This window comes from Sebastes fasciatus, chromosome 11, assembly GCF_043250625.1.
Source record: "Sebastes fasciatus isolate fSebFas1 chromosome 11, fSebFas1.pri, whole genome shotgun sequence".
NCBI lineage: Eukaryota > Metazoa > Chordata > Actinopteri > Perciformes > Sebastidae > Sebastes > Sebastes fasciatus.
Genome location: NC_133805.1, coordinates 29,459,152 through 29,486,878, shown reverse-complemented (window position 1 = coordinate 29,486,878; position 27,727 = coordinate 29,459,152). Strand labels below are relative to the sequence as shown.

Below are 27,727 nucleotides of genomic sequence, written 5' to 3'. Positions count from 1 at the left end.
TTAACCTCTCGTCACCATCTTTCGGGTCATCACGCTCCACCTCCCTGACGTTGCGGGCGAGACGGGCCGGTGGTGCGCCTGACCCCGCTGGGCCGGGATCCCACCTCAGGGGATCCTACCTCAGCCGGCTCGCGCTGGCCCTCACTTTCATTGCGCCATGGGTTTTGCTTGCACCCTCTGACTCGCGCGTGCGTTAGACTCCTTGGTCCGTGTTTCAAGATGGATTGGATGGGTTGCTGACAACACCACAGACCCCTGGCGCCTTTTACGTGGGCCGCGGCACGACGCAGTCGGGGCGCACTGAGGACAGTCGCACCGGGAGCAGGGGCCCCATCACGGTGCGGCAAGGTCCGGGCGGGGAGCGCTGTAAAGCTGCAGCCGCGAGCCACCTTCGCCCCGAGCCCTTCCAAGCCGACCTAGAGCCGGTCGGCGCGCACAGCCTCGTATGCGGGACTCCCTGGCCTGTCGTGTCTCGCTCACACCCTCCAGCTGGCTGTTAACGAGGGTCTTTTGGCACAGAGAAGTACTCATATCGGTACTTGGTATCTGCGAGTACCCAAATATAAGCACTTGAACTCGTACTCGGTCTGAAAAAAAGTGGTATCGGTTTATCCCTAGATGACATGGTACATGTGAGCGTGCCCCACTGGCTATCTCACGGCTGCCGCTCTGCACTGCACTCATACGGCGGTTACAGCTGATAACGCTGCTCTGTTGGCACTGTTGCCGTTGTTTTCACTGTTAGCGCTGTTAGCACAGTTATGTTGAGAGCCGTGCGGAGACAATAGAAATGTTCCCAATCTCGCATTTACTACCTTTAAATAATATACAATCAATATAAACAATACATGTAGAAAATAAAGTTCACATTTCTTTTCGAGTTCAACCTGAAACTACATAGTCGAAACAGATGTTTGAGAGTAGGGTTGAGATTTTCATGGTACGATAACCGTCATAGAAAATATCACGGTATCACAGTATCACAGTATATTATTATTATTAACAGTTACAATGACCCTTAAAGGAATGAGAACAGAGTAATAATAAACACAATTATAAATGTGAAAAAAGTATGTAACTATAATATGTTCTATTACTAAATGTTAGTGCATGTTTTTAGCATGTTAGTTTACATGTTAGCAGCACTATAGCATGTTTAATTAAAAACAATTAGAAAAATTACATCAGCTTTTAAAATAATGTCTTATGATTATTAACAATTAACATATACTGTAGGTGGGCAGCACGGTGGTGCAGTGGTTAGCCTCAGAGCAAGAGGGTCGCAGGTTCAAAATCCGGCTCGCGGCCCTTCGGTGTGGGGTTTGCATGTTCTCCCCGTGTTGGCGTGGGTTTTCTCCGGGTTCTCAGGTTTCCTCCCACAGTCTAAAGACATGCAGGTTAGGTTAAAGCTGAAGTAGGCGAAATTGGAGCAAATATGATTAAAAAAAGGTATTTTTATAAAACGGTCACTGTATCCTTACAGTAGTGCATGAAACAGGTAAAACTGAAAAAAATCATGTTCCTCTATGTCCTCTGGTGCTCCTAACAGCATCTGCAAGATTTCACAGACCGGAGGAAAACAAGCAGTAAGAGCTGATTTGAGGTCTGCTGTCCATCAGCTGTCAATCACTTGCAAGCTCCGACCAAACGATCAAACCAGGCAGCGCTGCTCAAATATGAATCAATATTATATTTACGCATTATTGTTATGTTAATGCCTATTTCTTGCCTTAAATGTTTCAGAATCATCTTGTAGTGTACAGTTTAGCTGTAAAATGAGAAAGTTTCTGACGCCGCCGCCATTGTGAAATCTGGTGAAGGCACACCAAGTTCCGGTCACATGACCGGAGCACAGCCAATTGGAACGATCTCTCAATGAAATGACCTGTGATTGGTCGAAGTCTCCCGTCACGGGCTAGATTTATTTAAAGTCTGAAAACAGAGCCATGAGGGGGTGCAGAAGTCTAGTTATCTCTCAGACCACTTGAATTACAATATGCTGAAAGGATATTATGGAATTTTTGTCCAATGATGCCAAAAATATACTGCCTACTGCCCTCCCCCCCCCCCCCAACGCGACCCTGAATAAGATAAGCGGTTACAGATAATGGATGGATGGATATACTGTAGATGCAGCGCAGCCAGGCTACTCCTGTCTGTACCTTTAACTCACTCACACTCAGTTTTTTTTTAATACCGTAGACAACCAAATGTACACAGTATGATAACCGTCAACTTTCATACCACGGCATACCTTGATACCGGTAAACTGTTACAACCCTATTTGAGAGTTTATTCCTACACTGTTCCCATAATATGGGCTGTGCATATACAGTCATGTTGCATAACTTGAAGAATCAATGTATACAATTAGAATCAGTTTATTGTTACACCTCGACAAATTACACGACAAAGCTTCAGAAAGTCTATATTCCACCACTCCATGCATTGGCCTTGTGTCGGGTGTCTGGTCACTTTAAATACTGCCAGCCAGGAATACGTGCTGAACACAGACCACTGTATCAGCTCTTCTCCTGCTTCCTGCTATACTGTCAAGCCACTGCCAGCAATACCCATCTCTATGGCAACATAACATATGCCATTCGGTGGATGCTCGTGTACCTTATAGCGCTTAAGTGCTTCTTTTTTAGTACGACTGCCCGAAGCGAAGTAAAGGCCTGACTCTGGTCTGAGCACAGGAAGGGTCAATATGGGCAGAATATAGAAGACACTGAATGATCAATTAGCAGCTTGTGTAGCACTAATGTAATTTTCCATTCTTGGAAAGATGTTAAATTCAATGTGTTTTTAGTTGATGTGTCTCGGTCTCGTGCTGTCCTTACTTAGTGGATGTTGTCTCAACTTTTTTTCTGCATTTGTACTGATCACTTTATTGATGCTTGTCATATTTTCTCCCAATCGTGGCATGATCTTCGTCAGCAGATTGAATTTTCTAAGCGTTATGGATGTGTAGATGTTCAAATTTCCATTTTTAATAGGTAATACAAGGGATTGTGAGAAAAATATTGTTTAATCATGATCTCTAAGTTGTCTTTTGGTCTTGATTCTTGAGTAAAGACTTGCTTTGCTCTGATCAGGGTTTGATCTGGATCACCTTTACAGCTGCTCTAGGCGGAGTTCATAACTGAATTTGGGTTTGAAATATACTTAGAAATAGCCTGTGGTTTATAGCTGCCTGCTGAGGCGTTGCGACGTAGAATCGTGTCATTTGGCAGACGAAAGATTACTTTGCCATTTTCATGGCCCGTCGTGTAGCCTGCTGCATGCTACAGTGGGTGGTCTAACACCTATATCAGCTCTGCTCTACTTCACATGGCAGGTTGACTTTTACTGAGTGGAGGCCTTTGCTTCTAATTTACTGCTTTAAAAGTATTCGACTAAAGGGCTCATAGACACGTGAAAGGAAAAAGCCACAAGACATCTGTGGAAGTGAGGAGACCTCTTCTAGTATCAGATGCTGAACTCTGACTAAAGACTACTTCCGTTTAAACCATTTGGAAAAGAATATAGTTTTTAGATTTCATCAACCAAGGACTTTTTAAACACTTCCATACATTGATTGAACGTTGTGATTTAATTGTGCTTATTCTGAGAGCATCTGTTACCCGGAGGTGAATATCTCACTTTGGATTGAACTCATTACACATACGGGAGGTGTTGCTGCATGTGTTTCCCATCAGTGGTACAGAAGGAAAGAAAGTCTGTCTAGGTTGTTTGAGACTTGAGGGAGGTTGGGGGCCATGTTTCAGAGCCTTGTGGTTCATGCAGTAAGGAAACGGTCATGAATATGGACGATTAGAAGCAGCATGAAACATAATCAGTCCAGTACTGTGTGAACTTAAAATGATTTTTGTTACAATAGAAGTCACTTATTTCCATAACTGAATTTGAAAACAATTCACAATATTTGTTTCGATCTGGCAGTTCCAGGGTTGGGTGTTATACTGCATTGTTTTGAAAATACTTTTCTGTGGTTGTCTAAGCTTTCTTACATGTTCCTCAATTACATTATCATACAGCTTTCCATATTTCTGTATTTCCATATTGGGCAGGATTCTAAAAATTGTTGTGTGATTGTGTTTACAAGCAGTTGCTTATTTCCACATCCAGCAGACACGAAGGGACGTTAGCATTAGTTTCGAATGTTTCTATTGTGAAGCATCATTTTCCAAGATAGCAAAACATAGTATTGCCATGCTTCTTTTCCATATAATCATATAACATAATGTCAAACAACACAAGAAGAACACTCTTCAAAAAAGAAATAAATACATAATAAAAAAAAGAAAAGAAAAAAATATATATATTTAATCAATAAATAAATAATAGGGTTACAATAATAATTGTAATATTAAATAATAGTAATTATAATAATAATAATATTAATACAAAATAATACTATTACTTGTATAACTTCACCTACAAAATGTTCTAGCCAACATATCAAGGACTAACACAAGACCTCTAACCCATAACCAGCCTCACACTCTCCCCTTGTCCACTCCATCTCCACCCCTACCACCAGACTGCAGTTAGGGCTCGGTTCCTTCTGCGAGATAGCAACGTTAGCTTTCATTTTTTACTGTAGCTGTGTATCTGGCCCCTCACGTCGCCTTTGTTTTGGATGATAAGTTGCATTTTAACACACTGCAAAAACTACAGTTGACGGACAGTTAGCACGTACGTTCTGCGCCTGCGTGAGAGGAAATAACTCTCCACACAAGCAGACGGCGGTAGTCTGTGTTTGTCATTCAAAAAAGGAAACCGGAACACCAAGGACTGTGGATATACAAGCCATTGTTATGATAACGTACATGAAACAAAGCGACGTTTGCCGACCATTTTCACACCACTCTCACTCACCACTTAGCTTCATTCCAGATTTTCATGTCGCCATGAAAATATCCGTGTATTGAAATGATCAGATGAGATGAAGATGAAAAATGAGTCTTGTGCACTGATTCGTTTAAGCTGAACAGCCAATCAGAGTGATTTCTCTCCGGGACGGGCTCTGCTGCCGATTCAATGGATTCAACATGCCGAATCAGCTGAAAAGCCTCCATCTTGAGCGGGACACACCGCAAAAACTAGGCCGACAGACACTCAACAATGGCCCCAAACTGTCCGACAAAAGTCACTAACTTTGTCAGTTGTTTTGTGCAGGACAGGTAGTTTAAGGTGGATTTATCTGAGCTGCCTGCTGCTGCTGGAAACAATGCTGATGAGAGAGCAGTGAGAGTGAGGCAAAAACCAAAACAATGAGCTAAATGACGCTAAAATGCTCCATATAGCTGAGGGGAGCTGCAGATCTATATGATAATTCTCTGTGTTCATCACTGTAAGTGATCCCTTTCACATTACATATAGTCATTTGATCCATAGTTAATATAAAAATATTGATTAGAGCAGCTGTAACCAACAATGTTCTCCACCGACAGCCATAAAGCATATTATTGTAATGATTCTCAGTTTGTTTCAGGCTTGAGCTGTTCTTGAGCTATTTTTGAAACTGTCAATATAATAGTTAGTGCCATAGATTTTGCATTTGCATTTTACTGTCTATAGAGTATTTATATATGTATACATTATAGTTTTGTATTGGGAGTTTTGTGCACTCCAGAAAGTCGTTTAAAAGCCTCAAAGTTTTCTTTTTGTCCCGGAGATACTGGTGGTCAGAGTGTTGAGGTGATACTTTATGTCTTCTATCTTTAAAATGTTCCTCTCCTTGTTTCGCTGTCTGCCTATACTGAAACAAGACTGTCATGACTTCTTTCCATGAAGAGAAACATTGATTTCAGCTCAGCGGGGATCATGCAAAACAGCCTCTCATTAAAATCATAATTAGAACTTGGAAATGGCACATGGGGTTCAACTCTGGGGCGAGCTGAAAATCACTAGAAACTATTAAACTTGCACTTAGCCTTTCACTCCCGAGCAAAACATGTCTGATTCTGGTTATGACATCTCGCACAACGTGAGGTGAAAGCTAAAAGCAACATGAAGATGTTTACAGCATTATATTCAGGTGTAACTGTTTCATATATAGACTTCTGTGTGCTTCAGCCTGCCCTCTTTCATCATTTTTAGTGACCAATAAAGGACTTATTTAGATACTAAAACTGTCTATACCTACGTCATATTTGTTTTATTGTTACAGGTAAAAACAAACAAAAAAACATGTCAATAACCTTCATGACTTATTTTTCAATGTCAAGGACATTCTTTGTTTTCCACCTGAAGGTCACTGCCGTGCGTCATCATCCATTCTTACACAAATATCAAACGTCACATCAACTCTGACAATCCTCATAAACTCCCTATCAGTTGTGATGGTCCAGTTCAAACCCACATTAACACGCTACTACACACACACACACACACATAAACACACACACTCACACTGTGCCCTCTCCCTGTCCCCAGCCCCGGTTGCCTAGGAGACAGCTGAGATGGGGACCCCATCTCATTACACACCAATAGGGTTGTGTGACTGGCTGGAGGAAGAAGTATGGGATCTTTAACGCCATCTAGCAGCCAAGACAGAGAAGGACATCTTTTTTTTTTCTTTTTTTTAAAGCCATGATTCTGCCTGGTAACCCAATATGCTGACTTCTCCTGGTGCTGAAATCCCAGCCTGGAATTTCTAATGAGACACATCATACTGCGGGGCTTCAGGATGTTCAATATGGGCCATTAGTCAAACAGTAACGACGAGGTCATCAGTGATTGATTGTACAAAATGAGGACAAAAATGCAGTAAGGCAACTTAAGCTTGTGGCTGAGCAAAGTATCCCATTTACAATTTTGAGGTACAGTACTTCTATTTTACTTGACTATTTTATACATACATTTCAGGTAAATTTTGTACTTTTTACTACACTAGATTAATTTAACAGCTACCAGTTACTTGTCATATTCAGCTTTTAAAATGTAATATTGTTATAGAGTAAACTACCCAGCTATATATAAAAACTAGGGTGGTCAATCAATTAAAATATTTAATCGCGAATAATTGCATGATTGTCCATAGTTAATCAAAATGTTGTTCAAAATGTAGCTTAAAGGGAAATTTGTCAGGTATTTAATACTCTTATCAACATGGGAGTGGGCAAATATGCTGCTTTATGCAAATTTATGTTTGTTATTGGAAATCAATGACAACAATGACAGATATTGTCCAGAAACCCTCACAAGTACTGCATTTAGCATAACAAATATGCTCAAATCATAACATGGCAAACTGCAGCCCAACAGGCAACAACAGCTGTCAGTGTGTCAGTGTGCTGACTTGACTATGACTTGCCCCAAACTGCATGTGATTATCATAAAGTGGGCATGTCTGTAAAGGGGAGACTCATGGGTACCCATAGAACCCATTTTCATTCACATATCTTGAGGTCAGAGGTCAAGGGACCCCTTTGAAAATGGCCATAGCAGTTTTTCCTCGACAAAATTTTGTGCAAGTTTGGAGCGTTATTTCGCCTCCTTTCACAACAAGCTAGTATAACATGGTTGGTACCACTGGATTCCTTAGGTTTCCTAGTTTCATATGATGCCAGTTTCTTCAGTCTAGTTTTAAAACTAAGCCTGCTACAACCTAAAAATCGCAAGTTGCGTTAAAGTGGCAGTAGGCAGTGTATTTTTGGCATCATTGGGCTAAAATTCCATAATAACCTTTCAGCATATTGTAATTCAAGTGCTCTGGGAGAGACTTCTACACCTCCTCATGGCTCTGTTTTCAGGCTTTAAAAAATCCTGTGACGGAAGATTTGACCAATCACAGGTCATTTCAGAGAGAGAGCGTTCCTATTGGCTGTGCTCCGGTCATGTGAGCTGTGCTTGGAATTTCCTCAACAGATCTCAACATGGCTGCCGGGTCACAAAGTTTTTCATTTTACAGCTAAACAGTACACTACAAGATGTATCTGAAAACATTTCAGGCGAGAAATAGGCATTACAGTAACAGAATATTGATTCATATTTGATCAGCGCTGCCTAGTTTGGTTGGTCTGTTTGGTCGGACTTCGCGAGTGATTTACAGCCGGCTCTCATAGACAGCAGATGGACAGCAGACCTCAGATCAGCTCTTACTGCTTGTTTTCCTCCGGTCTGTGAAATCTGGCAGATGCCGTTAGGAGCACCGGAGGACACCAGAGGACACAGAGGCACATGATTTTTTTACCGTTTTATAAAAATAACTTTTTCTAATCATATTTGCTCCAATCTCGCCTACTTCAGCTTTAATGAAAGAAATTAAAGAAATTAGTGGCGTTAAAACGAATTTGCGTTAACGCGTTATCACGTTAACTTTGACAGCCCTAATAATAAGCTGTATGCAGTATAAAGTAGTTAGATTAGCTCCACCAATACAACATTGAAATCGTGCTTATATGTAAATGCATCAATACTTATTATCCTATAATATAGACATAGTACTTCTACTTTTGATACTTTAAGTACACTTTGTCGCCAAAACCTCTGAAGTTTTACTTAAAAAATAATGCAGCTCTTTGACTTGTAATAAAGTATTTTTTGTTGTGTTAATGCCAGTTTTACTCAAGTTGATGATCTTCATTGCTGCACTTCACTTAATACATTTCTGTACTGTACATAACATAAAAAATCTTATGAGGTTCAATAGGACAATATTGTCGGGGTCTTCAGTGCAGATATTTTTTGAGGGTCCTTGAGAAAGGGAACAATAATAATTGGAACTTGTGTACTAGAAAGTAGTCTATTGTATCTTTATGATCAATAGGTTCACTCTCAGTATCTCATTTATGATTCTGTAATAATTCATCATTTTGAACAACACAAAGTCAATTAGGTAGACTCTCCATACTCCATGTGTCTGATTCTAGACAAAATCTATAACTAAAATCTAAACTATAAAGTTCCAATAATTGATTTGATGTATGTTATACTGTGATCAAAGATGTATTCAGGTGTTTTACTTCAGTAAAAGTAGCAATACCTCAATGTAAAAATACTCCATTACCATTAGAAAAATGGTCCCTGTGATTTTATTATACATCATATTATTTAACGATTATTACGGCTGCATTAATGTCTGCGCTGCATGGATGTGGTGGATGTGAAGCTAATTTGAGCTACTTTATAAACTGTTGAGTAGTTTAATCTGTTTACAACAAAGATGGTCATATCTTGTTTGCGTAAAATCTTAATTTGCAAAATACTAGTAGTAGTAGTAGTGGTACTGGTAACTATAGCTTTCAAATAAATGTAGTGAAGTAAAAAGTACAATATTTCCCTCTGAACTGAAATGAAGTAGAAGCTTAAAATGGAAATACAGTACTGTACTGTACCTGGTTTCATTCCAACATTACATATCATTAAATTGCTGTATTGTAGTATTCTGAGAGAAAGGCCAGAGAAATGTGTTTTACTGTGTATTACGTTTAAATTTTACTCCATGCTCTATGATATCATTTAGGATTAAGCATATTCTATTTCTATGGGATTAAGCCTATTTTCAGGACCCAGTACTCTTTTCTTTTCTGCATCCTGACACATCTGCCAGATCAGATCTTTGTGAGTCTTTTGTCTTTTCCAAACATGTAATCTCACTCAGTTTCAACATTACGGTATGCACAGTATGTAAACACCAAAGCATACTTTTTCATACGTAGCCCCTCCGCAGAATGTCACACAATCTGAGACAGTTGTTCTGGAATATACTGCAGTTTATTAATTCTAATCAATGTGTTATATTACATATTAAAAACATCAAGTAAAAATGGCCACATATATAAACAGCAGCAGAAGCAGGAGTTTGGGCTGAACTGAGCAGGACACTGTTGTGCTTTTAATTTCTACTTGGCTGGGAACGAAACATAGATAATCCTTGTGCTACACACGCCGTATGTGAAACGAAGCCACAGACACACACTCCTGTGTTAACCTGTCTCTATGTTAAAGGTTTGAGATAGATACCCCATAATGTGAGAGTGCAGTTAGGAATGTCAGCAAATTCACACTGCTGTTATTAAAGAGCAACTTAAATCTAATTCTTGCTGACATCCAGTGGTTGTACTTCTCAGCTTGCTGCAGTGATGTACAGGTGTACTCCAGGACCCAGTGACATAGCTGTTGGGCGTGGTCAGAGGTTAAACATGCTTGAAACATTCAACCAGAGAGGGCAGCAAAACAATGCTTTTCAGCCTGGTGTAGGGATAGTTCAGGTGTTTTGAAGTGGGTTTGTCTGAGGTACTTATCCATAGTCAGTGTATTACCTACAGTAGATGACGGTCGGCACACCCCAGTTTGGAGAAGCAGACAGGAGTAACAGCATGGGAGCAAAGCAATGTACTGTCCTTGACGGGGGCAGTAGCAAAACATATTTTAGCCTCCGAAAAAAATCAATAACAGTTTAATTGTACGCTATATTTAGAACATTTTCACCGCTTTACATCGCCATCAGACAGCACTTTCTGACAGGGAACTGATCCATCTATGCTCTTTTCAAAGCCACCAGACTCCACTGACAAAAACAGTAATTTTACCTCGCCAAATACGGGAGTAGCTGGTCTACCGCTGCCTCGATTGGTTAGTTTGTTTGTGTTATCGTGTGACTGTGGTGAACGAACGAACCCTTTAAAACCCCAAAGTCACACAATAACACAAACAAACTAACCGATATCGAGGCAGCGGTACACCAGCAACTCCTGTGTTCGGCAAGGTAAAATTACTGTTTTTGTTGTTTTCTGTGAGTTGTCTGGTGGTTTTGAAGAGAGCACAGATAAGGGCTTCAGTTCCCTGTCGGAAATGGCTGTCGCACAGCAAGATAAAGCGATGAAAATATTCTAAATATAGCGTACACTTAAACTGATATTTTTTTTTTTAGGTGGCTAAAATACGTTTTGCTGCTTCCCGTCCACAGCAGTACTTTGCTTTGCTACCGTGCCGGTATTCCTGTCTGTTTCTTCAAACTGGGGGCGTGCTGACCGCCATCTACTGTAGGTAATACACTGACTATGGATAAGTACCTCATACAACCCAACTTAAAAAAATCCAAACTATCCCTTTAAGTTACTCTTTCACAAACAAACATAATACTCCGTGCCTACAGAAGATAAGAAATGGTTTACACCCAGGGCAGGAACCAGCTTTTTTTTGTCCACTTTTATAATCTATTGTCAGCCTAATAAATATTTCAAACATTTTTCTAGCACCGCATGATGGTTTGTGGCCAAATGAAGTTTCTAGCAGAGTATACAAATATACCAGTGGCTGTGGGTTGGTGTTACTTTCCCACCCTGTTAACACCTGATTGATGTACAATACATCTTAGAACAATCTTTGCATCTAAAGAAATTTGAGGTTACTACAATTTCATTCTATACTTCAATATCATCTAGTGATATTCATGCGCAGGTGAAAACAAAGCATCTATGCACTGTACCTATTTTAAATGTGAACAATCCACACACGTGACTCCGCACAAACAACCACCTTGTCATCTTTTTGCAACATTCTGCCGTGGTCCACAGGATATACTACTGTTGACCCCACCTAAAGCATAGTATTGTCATTTAAATGTAGATATAGGCAAGGGTGATTGCCGCTAACACAACAGATCGAGAGGAAAAAAACAGAGTACACTTTTAACAAAGATCAACATAGAGATAAAAGACAGAAAAATATCAAGAAATAAACTTTTTTGTATGGTAACATAAGATATGGCATATACTGTAGAACTGGGCCTAATGAAACTACTCATTTGCCTTGAAAGAAAAGATTTGCAAACACTAATTGTGGTGAGGTGGTGATATACTGAAGGTCTTTGTAAACATTGTCTGTTCTAAGCCTCTGATTCGGACTGGTCGGTGGCGACGCTGCCGTTCAGCTCGCCCAGTCCTGTTTGCTCCTGGATGTCCGTCATCTCTCCGACGATGAAGGTCGGCTCCCCTCCTTTGCCGTCGATCGAGCCGCTGTCCGGCTGCTTGGCCGCCTGGTTGGTCAGGGTGGGCTCTTCATCCAGCCTGCTGGAGATGGACCAGTAGAGGTGAGCGTCGAGTCGGGCTGCAGCCAATGAGAGCTCTCGTGCTGAGCAGTTGGGCGAGTCCACCTTTGGGGAAGGGGAAACACGAGAGTTGGTCAAATCACTAAACTCTCGTTTCAGATGTCCACTTGATGAAGATATTAGCATTGCCAAGATGGCAAGAACAAGGCCCATTTACAGAGTCAGGTTTTAGTTAAATGAGTAATTCTACATTTTGGGAAATACACTTATTTGCTTCCTTGCTGAGAAGATTGACACTACTGTACTGTACAAAAAATATTAAGTTACAGCCAGGAGTCAGTTGGCTTAGCTTAGCTTAAAGACTGGAAACATCCACCTACCATCACCTTTAAAGCTCACTAATTAAAGCTTCAGTAGGCAGTATGTTTTTGGCCTAACCTTTCAGCATATTGTAATTCAAGTACTCTGAGAGAAAACTAGACTTCTGATCCTCCTCATGGCTCTGTTTTCAGGCTTTAGAAAAAATCTAGCCTGTGACGGAAGACTTTGGCCAATCACAGGTCATTTCAGAGAGAGAGCATTCCTATTGGCTGTTGGTTCTACATGTAGGTGGAGACAGGAATAGGGATAACAACTTTACTCAAACACTTGTTGTTGGTAGTCGGCGCTAGAACTGGTATGTTTGCCTCTTCCGATAAATTGTTTAACAGCGGTGAAAAATGGAAAAATAGTTTGGCATTTATGATGAAATGTTTTAAATTGTTGAAGCATTTTCTGCTACCAAACACCATTATGACTACAGACTTCAGAAATCTGCCGCAGAAATGCAAGGTACACTCCCCACACATGTTGCAAGTAGCTGTTGTATTAACAGAAAACAAGTGTTTTTAGGAAGACTTGCTTTTTCTCTCTGGCTTATATATGGTGGTTTGATCCCTATTTCACATGAGACAGCTCACCCTGGTTACCAAATCAAACACCCCTATATTAGCCTGCGGTTTGTCCCCAGCTTCGACAGACGTTACCTCAAAGGTGTGATGAAAGGCTCCGTAGTCGATGTCAAAGAAGCCCTCTGCCAGCGACATCATCGGGCTAAACCTGTGACCCCACATCACCTCCTCTGCTAGATAGGAGCTCCTCGCCTGGCACGTCATCCCTGCACACGCACACACACAAACAAACACAAGCATACTGGTGAGTACATCCATCCATTATGCCTCACAATGTTTGTTCAGATACATAACTGGGATTGTCTAACCACTAAAAGTCCTCACCTAAGACTCGCAGATTATTAATTTAGTCACAAACAGTTTAATTGGCAAGCTGTCTTTATATGAACATTCTCTGCAGCCGAGTTATTAGGACCGTCGGCTACTTCTTTGTAACTCTCCACCGCACTCTGACTAAGGAAATCAATATTTGGAGTGGGCAGAGAGGCCACCTTTACCTCATGGAAGACGCATCATGAATAGCTCTGATACACTGAATTCTTGCCAAACAGTGAGGAACAGTTGAGAATATTTTCCTCTCAGAATGAATCTGACATAACACAACATGAGAAGGGGATAAATAAAAAGAGATAAACATATAGCCCTTCTAAATCCTTCCACGGTACAGGTAACTTATTTGTTCTTGCCAGACTCTGTTTATACCAGATGTTGTAGTTTTCAGACAGTAGAACAAGTCCAAGTCAATGTAGCCAACATCATGAAATATAATACTTAGAGGCGTTAAACTCTGCTTCTAAATATGTAACCTCTGAGGAGGTCTATGAGCAGAGATAACAGGTATGGCCGAGCTGCTGCGAATGATTCTCACACTAAATATACCGTGAATCCAGAACTCCTAAAGTTTTGGTGAGTTTGGTGAAATACCTCTTTAGGCTGGGGGGTGTTGAATCCCGAGCAAAGTGTGACTAACAGTGACTGTTCAACGCCGTTTTGTGTTCGTCATGGAACACAATCCAATGTAAGTTCCATGCGACTACCGGTACAAACATTTACTTGTAAACTGCTCAAACTGATAGACATTTCATTTATTCTACTTTATTGTCATACAGATGTCGACAACATAAAGTACATAGATTGGATTTAGGATCAAATATACCCTTGTCCAGTCTAGAAAACGGTAGACATGTTCATTAGATTGTAAATTGTTGTATATTTTATATATATATATAACATATACAGTATATATATTTATTAATGTTTAACCACTATCAGGAGCTATAACTTAACTTCAACTGTGAAATACTGACTTAACAGTACAATAATTCAGTGCAATAATTCAGCTGTGCAATGATCTGGTTCACTCCGGCATTAACACTGCATTTATTAATACAGTACATTTAAATTAATATTCTTATTTTACACTATTCTTGCATTTTTATAAATGCATGCATTTTTATTATTTGCATAAATCATATTTTCAGCATTATTATTTGCACTGTATGTTATATATATTTTCTTATGATTTTCTCAATTTTTTTTGTGAGGGTTTTGTAGGGGCTCGATTTGAATTGGGCCTTAGTCGCTAAGGGCTCAGTGCCTTGCTCAAGGGTAGATGAGTGTTCACTGACACGAATTAGCTGGTGTGGGGATGTGGATGGTTTCTCTGCCTGCGTGTTGCATATACTGTAAGGCTGTGTTCACACTACAAACGACAAAAGCAACAAAACAGGCAGCGCGACCAGCTGCATTGTCACCGAGTTGCCGTTGAGGTTTTGCTCAAGGGCTCTTCGATGTAGTTATGTCGTTAAATAGCGCTGGGAACTGGCTGACGGAAAAACTGAAAAAATGTTCAGACGGAACGGAACAGGTTGAAACAAAAACATATGATTGGTTGATGCTTCACTGTGTCACTGGAGCGAGTTGAAACCTGTTCAACTTTATTTGTAAAGTGTCAGGCGTCAGTTTGCAGCTTCATGTCACCAGCTCTCGTCGAAAATGACTTGAAGCCTGTTGCCGTGTCGATCATAGTGTGAACACAACCTAACACCATTTAATCGTCTCCCAATACAAAGTTTTTGAAAGACTTCTCTTTTGTGATGAGAACATACAGTAAGAGAACACAAAAACATCCCTCCAACGATCACTTGCTCCAGCGACTCCAGCTTTTGTCCCCTTTATATAACACATTCACTTATCTACTCATATCTAAATATATACATGTATATTTCCTCTGTAATCACAACATCATAAGGCTCTAAAAGCTTCCCGAAGGACTGAGAAGAGATGGAGAGCTCTCAAACAATAGATTGCAGATCTAAACTCAGACATCCTGGAAGGGGAATTTCATTTTCTAATGGACAGGGTTTGCTTTCTGTAAAACAGTGATGGTATTACTGTAATATCACACAGTTGTATGCATCTACAAGATTCATTTCCTAATGCCCAGTACTTGTTGTTGCAGCCAAACATGCATTTACAACATAGAGGCCATTACAAATTTACAGTCAAATTAAATTGCAAGGTATTATTTCCCATACAAAACAATGCTGTTAGGTTGTTATATTTTATAACATATTTTATCATTTTAAATCGATAACAAATCCCATAAAACCCTTGAGTAATAGAATATTGGTAATGTTATTATTTATATGGCTTGTACCTTAATAAATAAAAAAAATGCAATCAGCTCACTATAGCTGCATTTGTTTGTGTCACTATTTCCAGTATTCACTGTACAGTGATTTTTAACAGCACATTTTTGCATCGCCCATATTTTCATTTCATATGCGAACATAAGAAGATATAATCATGTCCTGCTCAGTCACTTTTATGTTGATTATTTGATCTGTCTTGAATGCTGACATGTAGTGTAAAGCGCTTTGAGTGGTGGAAAGACTAGAAAGGAGCTATATACTGTAAATGGAAGTCTATTTACCATTTACCATAGTCACCGTGATGTCACCCATCGGTTTGTGGACTGTCGTTTTGAAGCCTCGAGTTCGGCATTTTGGTCGTCGCCATCCTGGTTATTTGCAACCAGAAGTGACACGAGAGGGTGGAGCTCAGTACAACCAAACGCTGAATAAGACATTTTAGGAGACCATAAAGTTAGAATTAACTTTCATGAACTGAAAACACGCTGTGAAAGGATTCAAGTTCTAAGACGAAAACACGGACAACTACCAGACCGGACAACGCCGTGGTAGCGACTTGTCATCATCGCAAGGTAGCCACGCCCTGAAACCAACGCCCTCTCGTCCTAACTCGTCATATACTGACGCTTTGTCAGACCCCTCTGCGTCACTTTTCGGTCGCAGTAAACTCGTGCTTAATGTTGTAGTGAGTAAACAAAAACACTTGCTTAGGTTCAGGTAATAAAACCCCCATAGTTAGGTTTGCCCATGTCTGCCTGTTTATTCACCTGAGGGGCGCGGTGATCCTGCGGATCCCAGCTGGACGTCAGATGAGTAGGCGGCCCTTAATGTAGCCAGGACGCATTTGCGTACACACTGCTAAAAGAATGTGGTCATATGTGGCCCATACCACCTCTGAATGTGGTCTGAGTGATCCGATCTCAATGCGTCCTCAATGCGTCTTGAGTCTGTTCACACATGTACTTAGAGCTGTCCACTTGTGATCCGATCACTGAGGACGCATGTTAATACCAGATGTGAACAGGGCCTAAATGGAACCATAATTTACTAAATGAACATCATGCTGTAATGAAGAAGACTTGAAACTAACGATTGAGACCATAAACTCATGTTTACAATGTTTACTGAGGTAATAAATCAAGTAAGAAGTAGACTTCTTTTAGCAACCGGAGGAGTCGCCCCCTGCTGGCTATTAGAAAGAATGCAAGTTTAAGGCACTTGCGCATTGGCTTCACTTTTCAGAAACCCAGTCAGTCTAGTTGCCCACTGGTTTGCATTCTCAGCACTTGACAACAGTGTTTAACCCGTTCCTCACCGGTTGCTTCCACCATTCCCTCCAGGATGACCACGATCTCAAAGTCCTCCTTCTCCAGCTGGGACTGCGACATGTCCCAGAAGGGCGAATGTGTGTCAATCTCATGGGAGATCACCAGCGGAGAGACCAGGAAGAGACGATCATCTCCCGTCTCAAAGCCCACGCTGATGTCTGTCTGGTCCAGAGGGATGAACTCACCTGAAGGAGATAATAAAGTAGGAGATGAGGAAAGAGAAAGGAGGAGATGAGCACTTTTCCTTTATCAATAAATCAAGATCCTCCTGATTGTGTCATAACAGCATAACCATAGAATCTACTCATTTGGAAAAAAAAACTTTTCCACCTCTGGTAGTTGTAGTAGAGGTATGTAGTTGTCATAGTGGAAACAGTAGTAATTGTACAGTAGTAGTTGTGGTTACTGTAGTAGTCATCGTAGTAGTCACATTAGTATCGTTAGTTGGGCTGTGTATTGGCAAGAATTTGGGGATACGATACATATCATGATACAGGGGTGACGATTCAATATATTGTGATACTCTAAGCAAGGCGATATATTCTGATTTCTTTCAAATCTCATTTTAGGAAAACTGTCATAGTATGAAGACACACCACCATATGTATAAAAACTGAGTTAAAAAGTCACTATGTGAAAAGGCTTCTATGGGGACTAACATCATTACACATGAATACAATTGGGCTTATTGGACCCAAAGGAGTCTCATCTTTCCAATGATACCCAATTTATGCAATTCCAAGACTGTTTAGGGACCCCAGTATGTAAATACCCCAGTAAATAACACACTTATGCTGCATGCAAAAAGCTTCATGTTTTTTGCCCCAAACTGTGGGCATGTCTGGAAAGGGGAGACTTGTGGGTACCCATAGAACCCATTTTTATTCACATATATTGAGGTTAGAGGTCAAGGGACCCCTTTGAAAATAGCCATGCTAGTTTTTCCTCGCCAAAATTTAAAGTAACTTTGGAGCGTTATTTAGCATCCTTGCGACATGCAGGTACGTGGCTGGTACCAATGTATTCCTTATATAAATTATTTACACACTCTAGCTTTAAAATTGAGGCCACTTCAACCTCCCGAAAGACAGAATACCGGCCGGGTCCGCCGGCGGGCCATCAGATTTTTAAGAGGATAATTAAAAATCGATACAGCGTTTTGGAGAATCGATCGCAAAACATAATATCGCAATACTAAATACTGTAACTCATCTATATTTTCTTATACCCCTAATTGTTAGTGAGTAAAATGTGTACCGATACTATCATTAATGGTCTTAATCTGGTCGTCTCACCCTCCTGAGTCTGTTTGGACTTGATGAGCTTGGCCCTCATGTTGGCCCCGACAATGTGGGAGCTCCGAAGGTCGCCCACCCTGAACATCAGACAGAACTTGTCGTCTCGCAGAGAGATGACGGCGTGTTTGGAGAACACCAGTGTCTCTGCCCGTTTGTTGGGCTGCGAGATCTTCACAAACATGCAGCCGACCTGGACAGAGAGGAGTAGGGAGGGCGGGGGGGTAGGGTGACAGAGAGGTGACAACTCAAAGACAGACAGAGCGATGCAAAAGGCTTAAATATTTACAATAACTGGAAAAGCAGAGGAATAAAGAAAAATTAGTTTTTCGTAATTAACACTGATGTAGACTGCACAGTTGTGAGTGCTGAATACATTGAAAGTTTGTCTATTTTTTCAATAGAGCTGGCTGTATCCAGTGTTAAAACACAGTAGTGACACTTGAATTAACCTCAGACTCACTAATTTTTTTATATGAATAATAAAACAGCCCAGTTGCTAATATGGCATGTTTCCAGCTCGCAAACATGCATAAACATGATTCTGCTCGGACGTCGGTGTGTGGATTCATCCTCATCAAGAGAGTGCTTACTCGGCGGGAAAAATCAAGCTCCATCAGCACTTTCAAAGTAAATCTTCTTTTTCAGGAAGCGTACCATCTGCTCCAAATGAATGTCATTTCGTCTTGATAGTATTGATGCATACACTCTTCTCTCTCTCTCAAAAAAACGTGTATTCATTTTTTTATTCTAGTTTAGCTAACAGGAGGCCTTCTTCTAATCAAACACTCAGGTCAAACAGCATTTACATTTGCTTTAGCTTATTTAGGCGCCTTTCTTCATGAAAGGTGGCTTTTTTTTCCCCCAAATGAAATTAGATCATTTGACTAAGAATCTGAATTTTGTATGCTTTTTATTTATTTTATTTTTTTTAACCTGACCTCCTGATGTGCTATAGCAGGTTTGAAGGTCACTATGTGTTGGACAAAGATCTGTAAACATAATAAGTATGAGATAAGTCCTCACCAAGATCAGCAATAATTCAGTTTCAGTAAAGGCAAAAAATATATATATTTAATGAATATGTCCTGTAATTTTAGGTTTCATTACAAAATATTGGAACATTTGATTTAGAAGTTCCTCGATAAGTGAAATTCTCCGTGATTTATGGCAAGTCTAATAGTCTCAAAATCAAAATACTTTGTGAGATGCAAAAAGAGAAATATAATCATATTTTATTTTCCTTAAATGAACACAATAATCTTGGCTATCAATAATATTAATAAGGTTGCCCCTTCCTGGTCGATTAGTCGGCTAATCGGTCGTTTTGGTTTTAGTCGACTAAGATTTCTTTAGTCGATAAGTCGTTTTTTATGCTTTTTTCATGCTGAATGACTTATTTCCAAGAAACTTCTGAGCACATTTCTGGTAAACACCAGATTTAAAGTGGCGCTTTTGTGTGATTCTTTGTGTAGAAACACCGTTTTACAGATCTGTCGATTAAATCAACTAAACGATTATAGTCGACAAAATCGTGTTAATCGACTACGAATTTCGAACCAATTCAAACCGTAAATATTAACCACAATACATAATACCTTCAAAGTAGGGCTGTCAATCGATTGAAATAGTTAATCACAATTAATCGCAAATGAATCACACATTTTGTATCTGTTTAAAATGTACCTTAAAGGGAGATTTGTCAAGTATTTAATACTCTTATCAACATGGGAGTGGACAAATATGCTTGTTTTATGCAATGTATGCATATATGTATTATTGGAAATCAATTAACAACACAAAACAATGATGAAATATTGTCCAGAAACCCTCACAGGTACTGCATTTAGCATAAAAAATATGCTCAAATCATAACATGGCAAACTGCAGCCCAACAGGCATCAACAGCTGTCAGTGTGTCAGTGTGCTGACTTGACTATGACTTGCACCAAACTGCATATGATTATCATAAAGTGGGCATGTCTGTAAAGGGGAGACTCGTGGGTACCCATAGAACTCATTTTCATTCACATATCTTGAGGTCAGAGGTCAAGGGACCCCTTTGAAAATGACCATGCCAGTTTTTCTTTGCCAAAATTTAGCGTAGGTTTGGAGCGTTAGTTAGCCTCCTCCTCGACAAGCTAGTATGACATGGTTGGTACCGATGGATTCATTAGGTATTCTAGTTTCATTTGATACCAGCATCTAGCTGTAGCAGTATCTTCATCCTGCTCTGAAACTGAGCCCACTACCACCTTAAATTCACAAATTGCATTAATGCATTAAAGAAATTAGTGGCAGTAAAACGAATTTGCATTAATTATTATCGCGTTATCTTTGACAGCCCTACTTCAAAATAATCTGAATCCAATCTTTTGACTATTAGTTTCTGAAAATTAATTTTCCCATTTCTCAGTCATGCAGCAGCCCCGGTGCTCACCATGAAGGCGTTGACCATTGAGCCCAGTATAGCTTGCAGCAGCAGCAGCATGGTGCCCACTGGACACTGGTCGGTGATGACGCGGTGGCCGTAGCCAATGGTGGTCTCTGTCTCGATGGAGAAGAGGAAGGCCGAGATGAAGCCGTTGACATTGTTGACGCATGGCGTCCACGTCTCATCCTCCAGATGGTCAAAATCACCCCTTGGGAAGGAACGAAAGGAGGAGAATGTGTGAGAAAAGGGGAAGTGGAGATGGGGTGGGGGGGTGACAAAGTGGGTGTCGGGAGGGAAAAATAGACGTAGAGCGAGAAGATTTATATTTATAGAACAGAGGCGCAGGAATATATGTATGACGACTCGTCTCTTCCTTTATATTTACAGTCACCTTTCAGCTCATGCTTATAATGCATAAGAAACATTATTAATGATTAACCTGACATTCATGCTGTCACTTTTTGTTGATGCTGCAAAAACCTACTTTTTCCATCATAAATCATCACATACAGCATCTTCACTCTGCTGGTTTATCAGTCCTGTGCCACCGCAGATTTTCTTCCCAAGCTACTCGCTACACAGACTAATGTCCCTGATTAACACAGCTCCGGCCAGAGAGAGAGAGCTAATTAATGAAAGTGGTGTTAAGTAGTTTATATAATATATGACTTTTATTGACCTGTGTTGGTGACCAAGGAATTGCAATAACACTGACAGCTCTCTGGCACAGCTTAAGGTGGCCTGTAATTGATATAAGGAGGTCACGATTTTTACGAGACGAAGACGTTAGCTAATTAGAGTGGGGGATCCGGCAGACACATCTAGTGAAGAGGTAACACATCATGATGAAATACACCATAATGTTAATACTGCTTTGTCATCTGCTTTTTTGGCTGTAAAATTGGGCTTTTTTAGCCTTCGTTGCAGAAACGTCTCGCAACGCTGATCACTCTCGCAGCATCCTCGTCCATCTTTGAGCAATTAAAAAGGTAGTGTTGCCTTGTGACGACCGCATTTAAGGACATTTTGGCAATATTTTTCTCGCTGAGACTTTGATGAGAAGATAAGTACCACTCTCATGTCACACTCCCATTATGTACGAAGCTACAGCCAGGAGACAGTTAGCTTAGCTTAGCACAAAGACTGCAAACAGGGGGAAACAGCTAGCCTGGCTCTGCCTACCAGCACCTCTAAAGCTCACAAATAAACACGTTATATATCTTGTATGTTACATTGTGGATTTGTCTGGGTTAAACAAAGGTAAGCTAACCATCTCCTGGCTGTAGCTTCATATTTAACGTACAGACATAAGAGCGGAGTCTTCCCATCTAACTCTTGGCAAGAAAGCGAATAAGCACATTCCCCAAAATGTCAAACTATTCCTTTAAAGCAGCAGTGGGTAGAAATAGAACAAATATGATTAAAAAAAGTTATTTTTATAAAACGATCACTATATCCTGACAGTAGTTCATGAGACAGGTAATCTGAAAAAAAATCATGTGTCTCTGTGTCCTCTGGTGTTCCTAACGGCATCTGCAAGATTTCACAGACCGGAGGAAAACAACCAATCAGAGCTGATATGGAGTCTGCTGTCTCTGAGCAGCTGTCAATCACTCGCAAACTCCGACCAAATGGTCAAACTAGGCAGCGCTGATCAAATATGAATCAATATTCTGCTACTGTAATGTCTATTTCTCTCCTCAAATGTTTTCAGAATCATCTTGTAGTGTACTGTTTCGCTGTAAAATGAAAAAGTTTGTGACACGACAGCCATGTTGAGATCAGTTGAGGAAATACCAAGCACCGCCCACCAGCCGGAGCACAGCCAATAGGAACGCTCTCTCTCTCTGAAATGACCCGTGATTGGCCAAAGTCTCCCGTCACAGGCTAGATTTTAAACAGAGCCATGAGGAGGTGCAGAAGTCTAATTTTCTCTCAGAACACTTGGGATGTAGCAACATTTGTGTTCAAGCGGAATGAAAATCTGCACACTCCTCTACAGCTCAGGACCGAAGAGATCTAAACTTCTTCTTCTTCTTCTTCTTCTTCTTCTCATACTCTTACCTACAGTAGGCTATGAGGTACCAGATGGCCCCGAAGAAGAGCCACGTGACGGCGTAGGCCATGACGAAGACGAAGAGCGAGCAGCGCCAGTTGAGGTCCACCAGCGTGGTGAAGATGTCGGTCAGGTAGCGGTAAGTCTCCCGCATGTTACCGTGCTGCACATTGCAGCGACCGTTCTTCTCCACATAGCGCTGTCTCTTACGCTTAGTCCGGCCTGGTGAGGAGACGGGCGATGGGGGACCACGTGGAGGAGAGGGGGGAGAGGAGAAGCAACACAATGTGGTTACAGAAGTTTTGCAATATGCATGTACACCCAGCATGATTTTTGGGGCTTTTCTATGAAACAAGGTTGAAGACGAGTCTTCACAGGTGTCTTATAACCCTATGTCCCAAAGAAACCCTTTCAAGACCCTTTAGAATACTTCAAAACATATTACAAGGCTGCATTTCTGAAAAGTTTTGCTGTTTGAAGATACAACTCTGACTGCAGTCAGAGGATGCGAGTTGAATGAAGGCACGTAGAGAGATTGGAGGATAAACAGAGAAAGGTGCCAGGGGACACAACTACTCAGAGAGATGCAGTGTGGCTCAGAGGAAAGCCAGGCTGGTGAAGAAGGGATAACAGAAATGAAAACAGACAGGGAAAGACAGGACAACATCATCAAACAGTTGGAGAAGAAAAGCTACAACATTGGACTATAGTTGCTGTACAACCCTAAAGGGAACTGATGATGTTTCTTTGTAGAGAGCGTTTTTCCTGTGGGTGAACCCAGCCACAACTGAGATTATGACACATGTTGGATGCAAAACTATTCTATTTTGGGTTATTTTTACCCCTGACAACATTAACGGATATTAATCAGTGTGCATCCTTCCAAAACTTAAGTCAATATCTTAACATTTAAAGGAATAATTCAACCCAAAATCTCAGTGTCTTGCCTTTTCTATGATAAATGTCTTCCTGTATGTTGATATTTTGGTATAAATTGAAAAATGAGTCCTGCTCTTTGACTGCTCTTTGAGAAAGTGACACCAAACTGGAAATCTGCCACTGATGTTTTGGATTTGGAAAGGTCCGCTTTAACTGTAAAAATTGTCTAATTTTGTGCTTCTGGCAGTTATCCTTGCACAAAAACAATCTTTAGTTAGCAGTGTTTTTAGGTTTTAGGGTCTTTCAAAAAGATGTACAGCGAAGAGGAGAGAAACTGGGGTGAACAAAGAGCAGAGCTATACTGGAGAAGCCTAATGAAAAAAGATGTGCTGTCAAAATCACTGAAGGATGAACCACTGCGGCACGGTCCAAATTAGAGATTCACAACTATTTCAACAGAGTTGTGGAGGAGAAGGAGGCACATTAGTTCAGTCGATATACAGTGTGCGTGCGTGCGTGCTTGCGTGCGTGCGTGCGTGCGTGCGTGCGTGCGTGCATGTGTGTGTAGAGAGAAAAAACGATCCAGCCTCCCAATCACTGAGGGAGTAAAATAAATCCCAAAGGGCTCAATAATGATGAGCTTGCAAACTTCATTCTCCAGACTTGAATGAAGTGAGTAGAAAGCAGCCATAACATTTTTGAAACGCGGACGTCACATGCAGATTCACTCACCCCACCCGAATCGCCCCCTCTCCTTCTCCGTCCCCTGGGTCTTCTTCCTGGGCTCGTTGGCTTGGGCATTCCGCTCGGCCAGCTTGGCCTGGAAGGACCTGTTGACCTTGACTAAGGGCGGAGGTGACGATGCTGTCTCTGTGGTGACGACGTTGCCCAGCTCCTCCGACAGGTTGAAGACTCCAGTGGAGGCGGTGACCTCGGTGGCCACCTCCACTTCTTCCCCTTCCCCCTTGTTCTCCACAGGGAGCGAGAGAGAGTCCGGGCGGGAGGGGAATACCGAGTTCTCCAGCGCCATATCGTGTGTGTGTGTGTGTGTGTGTGTGTGTGTGTGTGTGTGTGTGTGTGTGTGTGTCAGGTGTATTAGCGTGTTATTGATATCCTCCCTATGGCAGACTCTGTCCAAAGGCTATTGATTGGACCATTTGTTTGCTCGACTGAAGCCTGGAACAAGGAGAAGAGCACAATGATCAAAAGAAATCATGTAATTGATCAGCTGTTTTGCTGTCAAACTATATCACTGACAAACGATTTTTTTTAAAAGAAATACTTTTAGTTTCTCTCAAGATACTTCTGCTATTTCTACATTAACTAGAATGGCACTCGGAGAACGCAGACCTCCGCCAAGGTGCGTGACTTTAAAAACAGATCACAGTTCACAGCTGGCGGTACCGTGAGGTGGTCGGCTTATTATTAACACAGTGTGTTTCCGTGTAACGTATCTGCGGATGCCTCTCAGCAGTTATGTCTGTATAACGTTGCACTACTTTGTCTCTCATCCCGTCATCTACCGCTTTTTTCTTTCTCACCGCGGACGGCCAGCAGCTCCCGCACACACATCCACACACGTATCTCTCTGCTCTCAGAAGGAGGCGGGGTCACGCGTCATCAACGCATCATCAGGTACACACTGCGCATGTGTTATACCCTGTGGACTTAATGTCCTGGCTGATCGGAACCCGGAAAAAAAATTCCCTGAATCCGGATCATGATCCGGATCGCACCAAAATCTAATGGATTGTTCATTGTGCCACACTTCACCCCTCCAAAAAATTACATTCAAATCCATCCAGTAATCCTGCTAACAGACAAACAAACCAACAAACCAACAAAACAACACCGGTGAAAACATAACCTCCTTCCTAGGCCTTTGGCCTTGGTGGAGGTAACAACAAGGCCTATAGCTTCTGTGTTGCTTGCCATACAGATCTGACCTCCTGTGTCTGCCTGTTTTATAATGTCACCTCTGATTAAATGAAGAAAGAAATCACAATGGTTGAGGTTGCTCTTTTTTAAGTCTTAGGAATTAGACATGAAGGGACATGCATACTTGAGCCACTTTCACTGTTTAGCATGTTTCATAAAGCACCTTGGGGTAGGTTTGTATGTGTGTGTGTGTGTGTGTGTGTGTGTGTGTGTGTGTGTGTGTGTGGTTCATGCATGTGTGTGTGTGTGTGTGTGTGTGGTTCATGCATGTGTGTGTGTGTGTGTGTTGTATAAGTGCACTTGCTGCTATGTTAAATAAGGTTGGTTTATGCTGCAGGCCTGCTGGGATTTCTTACATAAGTGCCATATAAATCTGAAATTCTGTATGTATGTGGCTAGTAGGACATGGTGTACCTCTGACATTATTAGCACAGTAAAATGGACTCCTAGTCCTCTTTTGGCCTGGCATGATGTGCGTCCATTTGGACAAATTGGGGGGTGCACGCAAGAGCAGACTGATGGTGACAATCAAGATGACGCACTACGCCTGATGGATGGATCACAAATAGCTTCTATTAAAAGGTGTCTTGTTAGCCAGCCAATAGGCTCAAGAAAGCAGGCGTGAGGATTAATGTCAGACAGCTATAAGAATGAACAAACATCTTACCTGCTCAGCGTAGCAACTTATAGATGTACAAGACCTGGATTTGGGCCGATGATTTATCATAAGAAAAACGACAATCTGGTCCAGGAACGAGCCGCGACTGGCAGCCTTGGTTCGATGATGACTCCCATTTCTGGTGTTTACCAGCGACGCAGCAGCATCTGTCCACTCCTGCTCTCCTTTTCCAGGAAAACAAAGAGCACCTCGATCCGACTACTCAGCATTCACAGTAAACAGGAGGCGAAACACACAGCATCCGTGTGAATGATCGCGCATAAAAATGAGAAAAACAACAACCAATTCAAGTCCAAATCATCAGGGCATCTGTAAGGCATGTGTCGGGCAGTGGACGTGCGAAATGGTGGCAGCAGGATAACCCGGCAGCGTAGAGATCAGCTCCATCATCTATGTGAGCATCTGATGGAGTCAGTCAGGTGTGGAGCTACTGAGCGGTGGAGGATGCTGTCATCAGCCCAGCCCCTCTTACATCCAGCATCCAGCCTGCCTCACACGCTGCTCTATCTCAGAAACACACATGAAAGGCATGTTTTATTGCAATAACATTAATATTGAATGTTTGGTCAAAATGACTGGCATTAAAGCTTATTTAGATTTTTTTTTATATGGTTTAAATGCAAATCTATTGTGTATTTTTTGGCTCTTCTACAATAAAAAATGATTAAGCCATGCCCCTTAAAACCCAGATGAAAATAATTAAGAAAAGATAAGATAAGATAAGATAGAACTTTATTAATCCCGAAGGAAATTCTTGTGCCAGAGATTGCTCAAAATTACAACAAGTTCAAGTGTGTAAAATACAATTGTATAAAATAAAAAAGTACTATTTCTAGCACCAATGCCTAATAGAATAACAATTAAGTCAGATACATTTAGTAAAATGAGTAAATAAGAGAAGATAAGTAAAATAAAAAAAGGTAAAGTAAGCTAAAAAAAACATAAAAAGAATATTGCACATGTTGGACATTAATATTGCACACAATAAACAGTGATATTGCACATGTAAAAAGTTATATGTATATATAAATATATATGTAAAAATAGAGCCTTTTTTAACTTCTGCTGATACAGTCACACACTTACTTTATTTTTTCCCTTTTTTCAAGGTTGTTTTCATATATGCAATTTACAGTTCGTAATTACAATAGTTTATAACCCCATTTTTAAGTAGATGTGCTTATAGACAAACTCATTAAGTACACTAGAGAAAACAAGTTCAACATTCAAAATTGAAATAAAATTAAGAAAAGAAATAATAATAATAATAATAATAATAATAATAATAATAATGATAAAAAGAAAGAATAGAGTTAAAAAAAATACACAAAAAAACAATAATAATACAAAAATACGAGAGTAATAAATTAAATCAACAAATAAATTAATAGAAAATAAAAAGGGGGGGAGGGGAGTGGAGCGCAGCGCAGATATATAGTAATATCATTTACATGGGCACACACATGCATCCTCCTTCACGTCAGGTCACCTCCAAGCATATGTATATGTG

General features: G+C 40.8%; 1 protein-coding gene and 1 long non-coding RNA gene across 3 annotated transcripts in view; one reads left to right on the top strand and one right to left on the bottom strand.

Annotated features, from left to right (window-relative positions):
* The window catches only part of LOC141777688 (uncharacterized), a 41,911-nt gene extending 24,824 nt beyond the window's left edge, over nucleotides 1-17,087 (top strand). For both annotated transcript variants that reach the window (XR_012595938.1, XR_012595937.1), the window contains exons 4-5: nucleotides 13,014-13,198; nucleotides 16,949-17,087. This is a non-coding gene — a long non-coding RNA (uncharacterized LOC141777688). The remainder of the gene's footprint in view (nucleotides 1-13,013; nucleotides 13,199-16,948) is intronic.
* kcnj9 (potassium inwardly rectifying channel subfamily J member 9) lies at nucleotides 11,259-26,698 on the bottom strand. Its single transcript, XM_074652177.1, has 8 exons — nucleotides 26,206-26,698; nucleotides 24,333-24,776; nucleotides 22,730-22,943; nucleotides 20,672-20,873; nucleotides 18,232-18,424; nucleotides 16,924-17,121; nucleotides 13,030-13,160; nucleotides 11,259-12,109 (listed from the first exon to the last, which is right to left on the bottom strand). The coding sequence occupies exons 2-8, from the start codon at nucleotides 24,628-24,630 to the stop codon at nucleotides 11,843-11,845; spliced, it is 1,503 nt and encodes a 500-aa protein (XP_074508278.1). The 5' UTR covers nucleotides 24,631-24,776; nucleotides 26,206-26,698; the 3' UTR covers nucleotides 11,259-11,842.
* Nucleotides 26,699-27,727: the final 1,029 nt, after the last annotated feature.

Coding starts and splice junctions, on each gene's coding strand:
- kcnj9 (XM_074652177.1), bottom strand. CDS start 24,630: ATGGCGCTGGAGAACTCGGTATTCCCCTCCCGCCCGGACTCTCTCTCG. Junction 18,425..20,671: donor CAATGGTCAACGCCTTCATG/GTGAGCACCGGG, acceptor CTCTCTGTCCAG/GTCGGCTGCATGTTTGTGAA. Junction 12,110..13,029: donor CCTTTCATCACACCTTTGAG/GTAACGTCTGTC, acceptor CCTTCCCCAAAG/GTGGACTCGCCCAACTGCTC.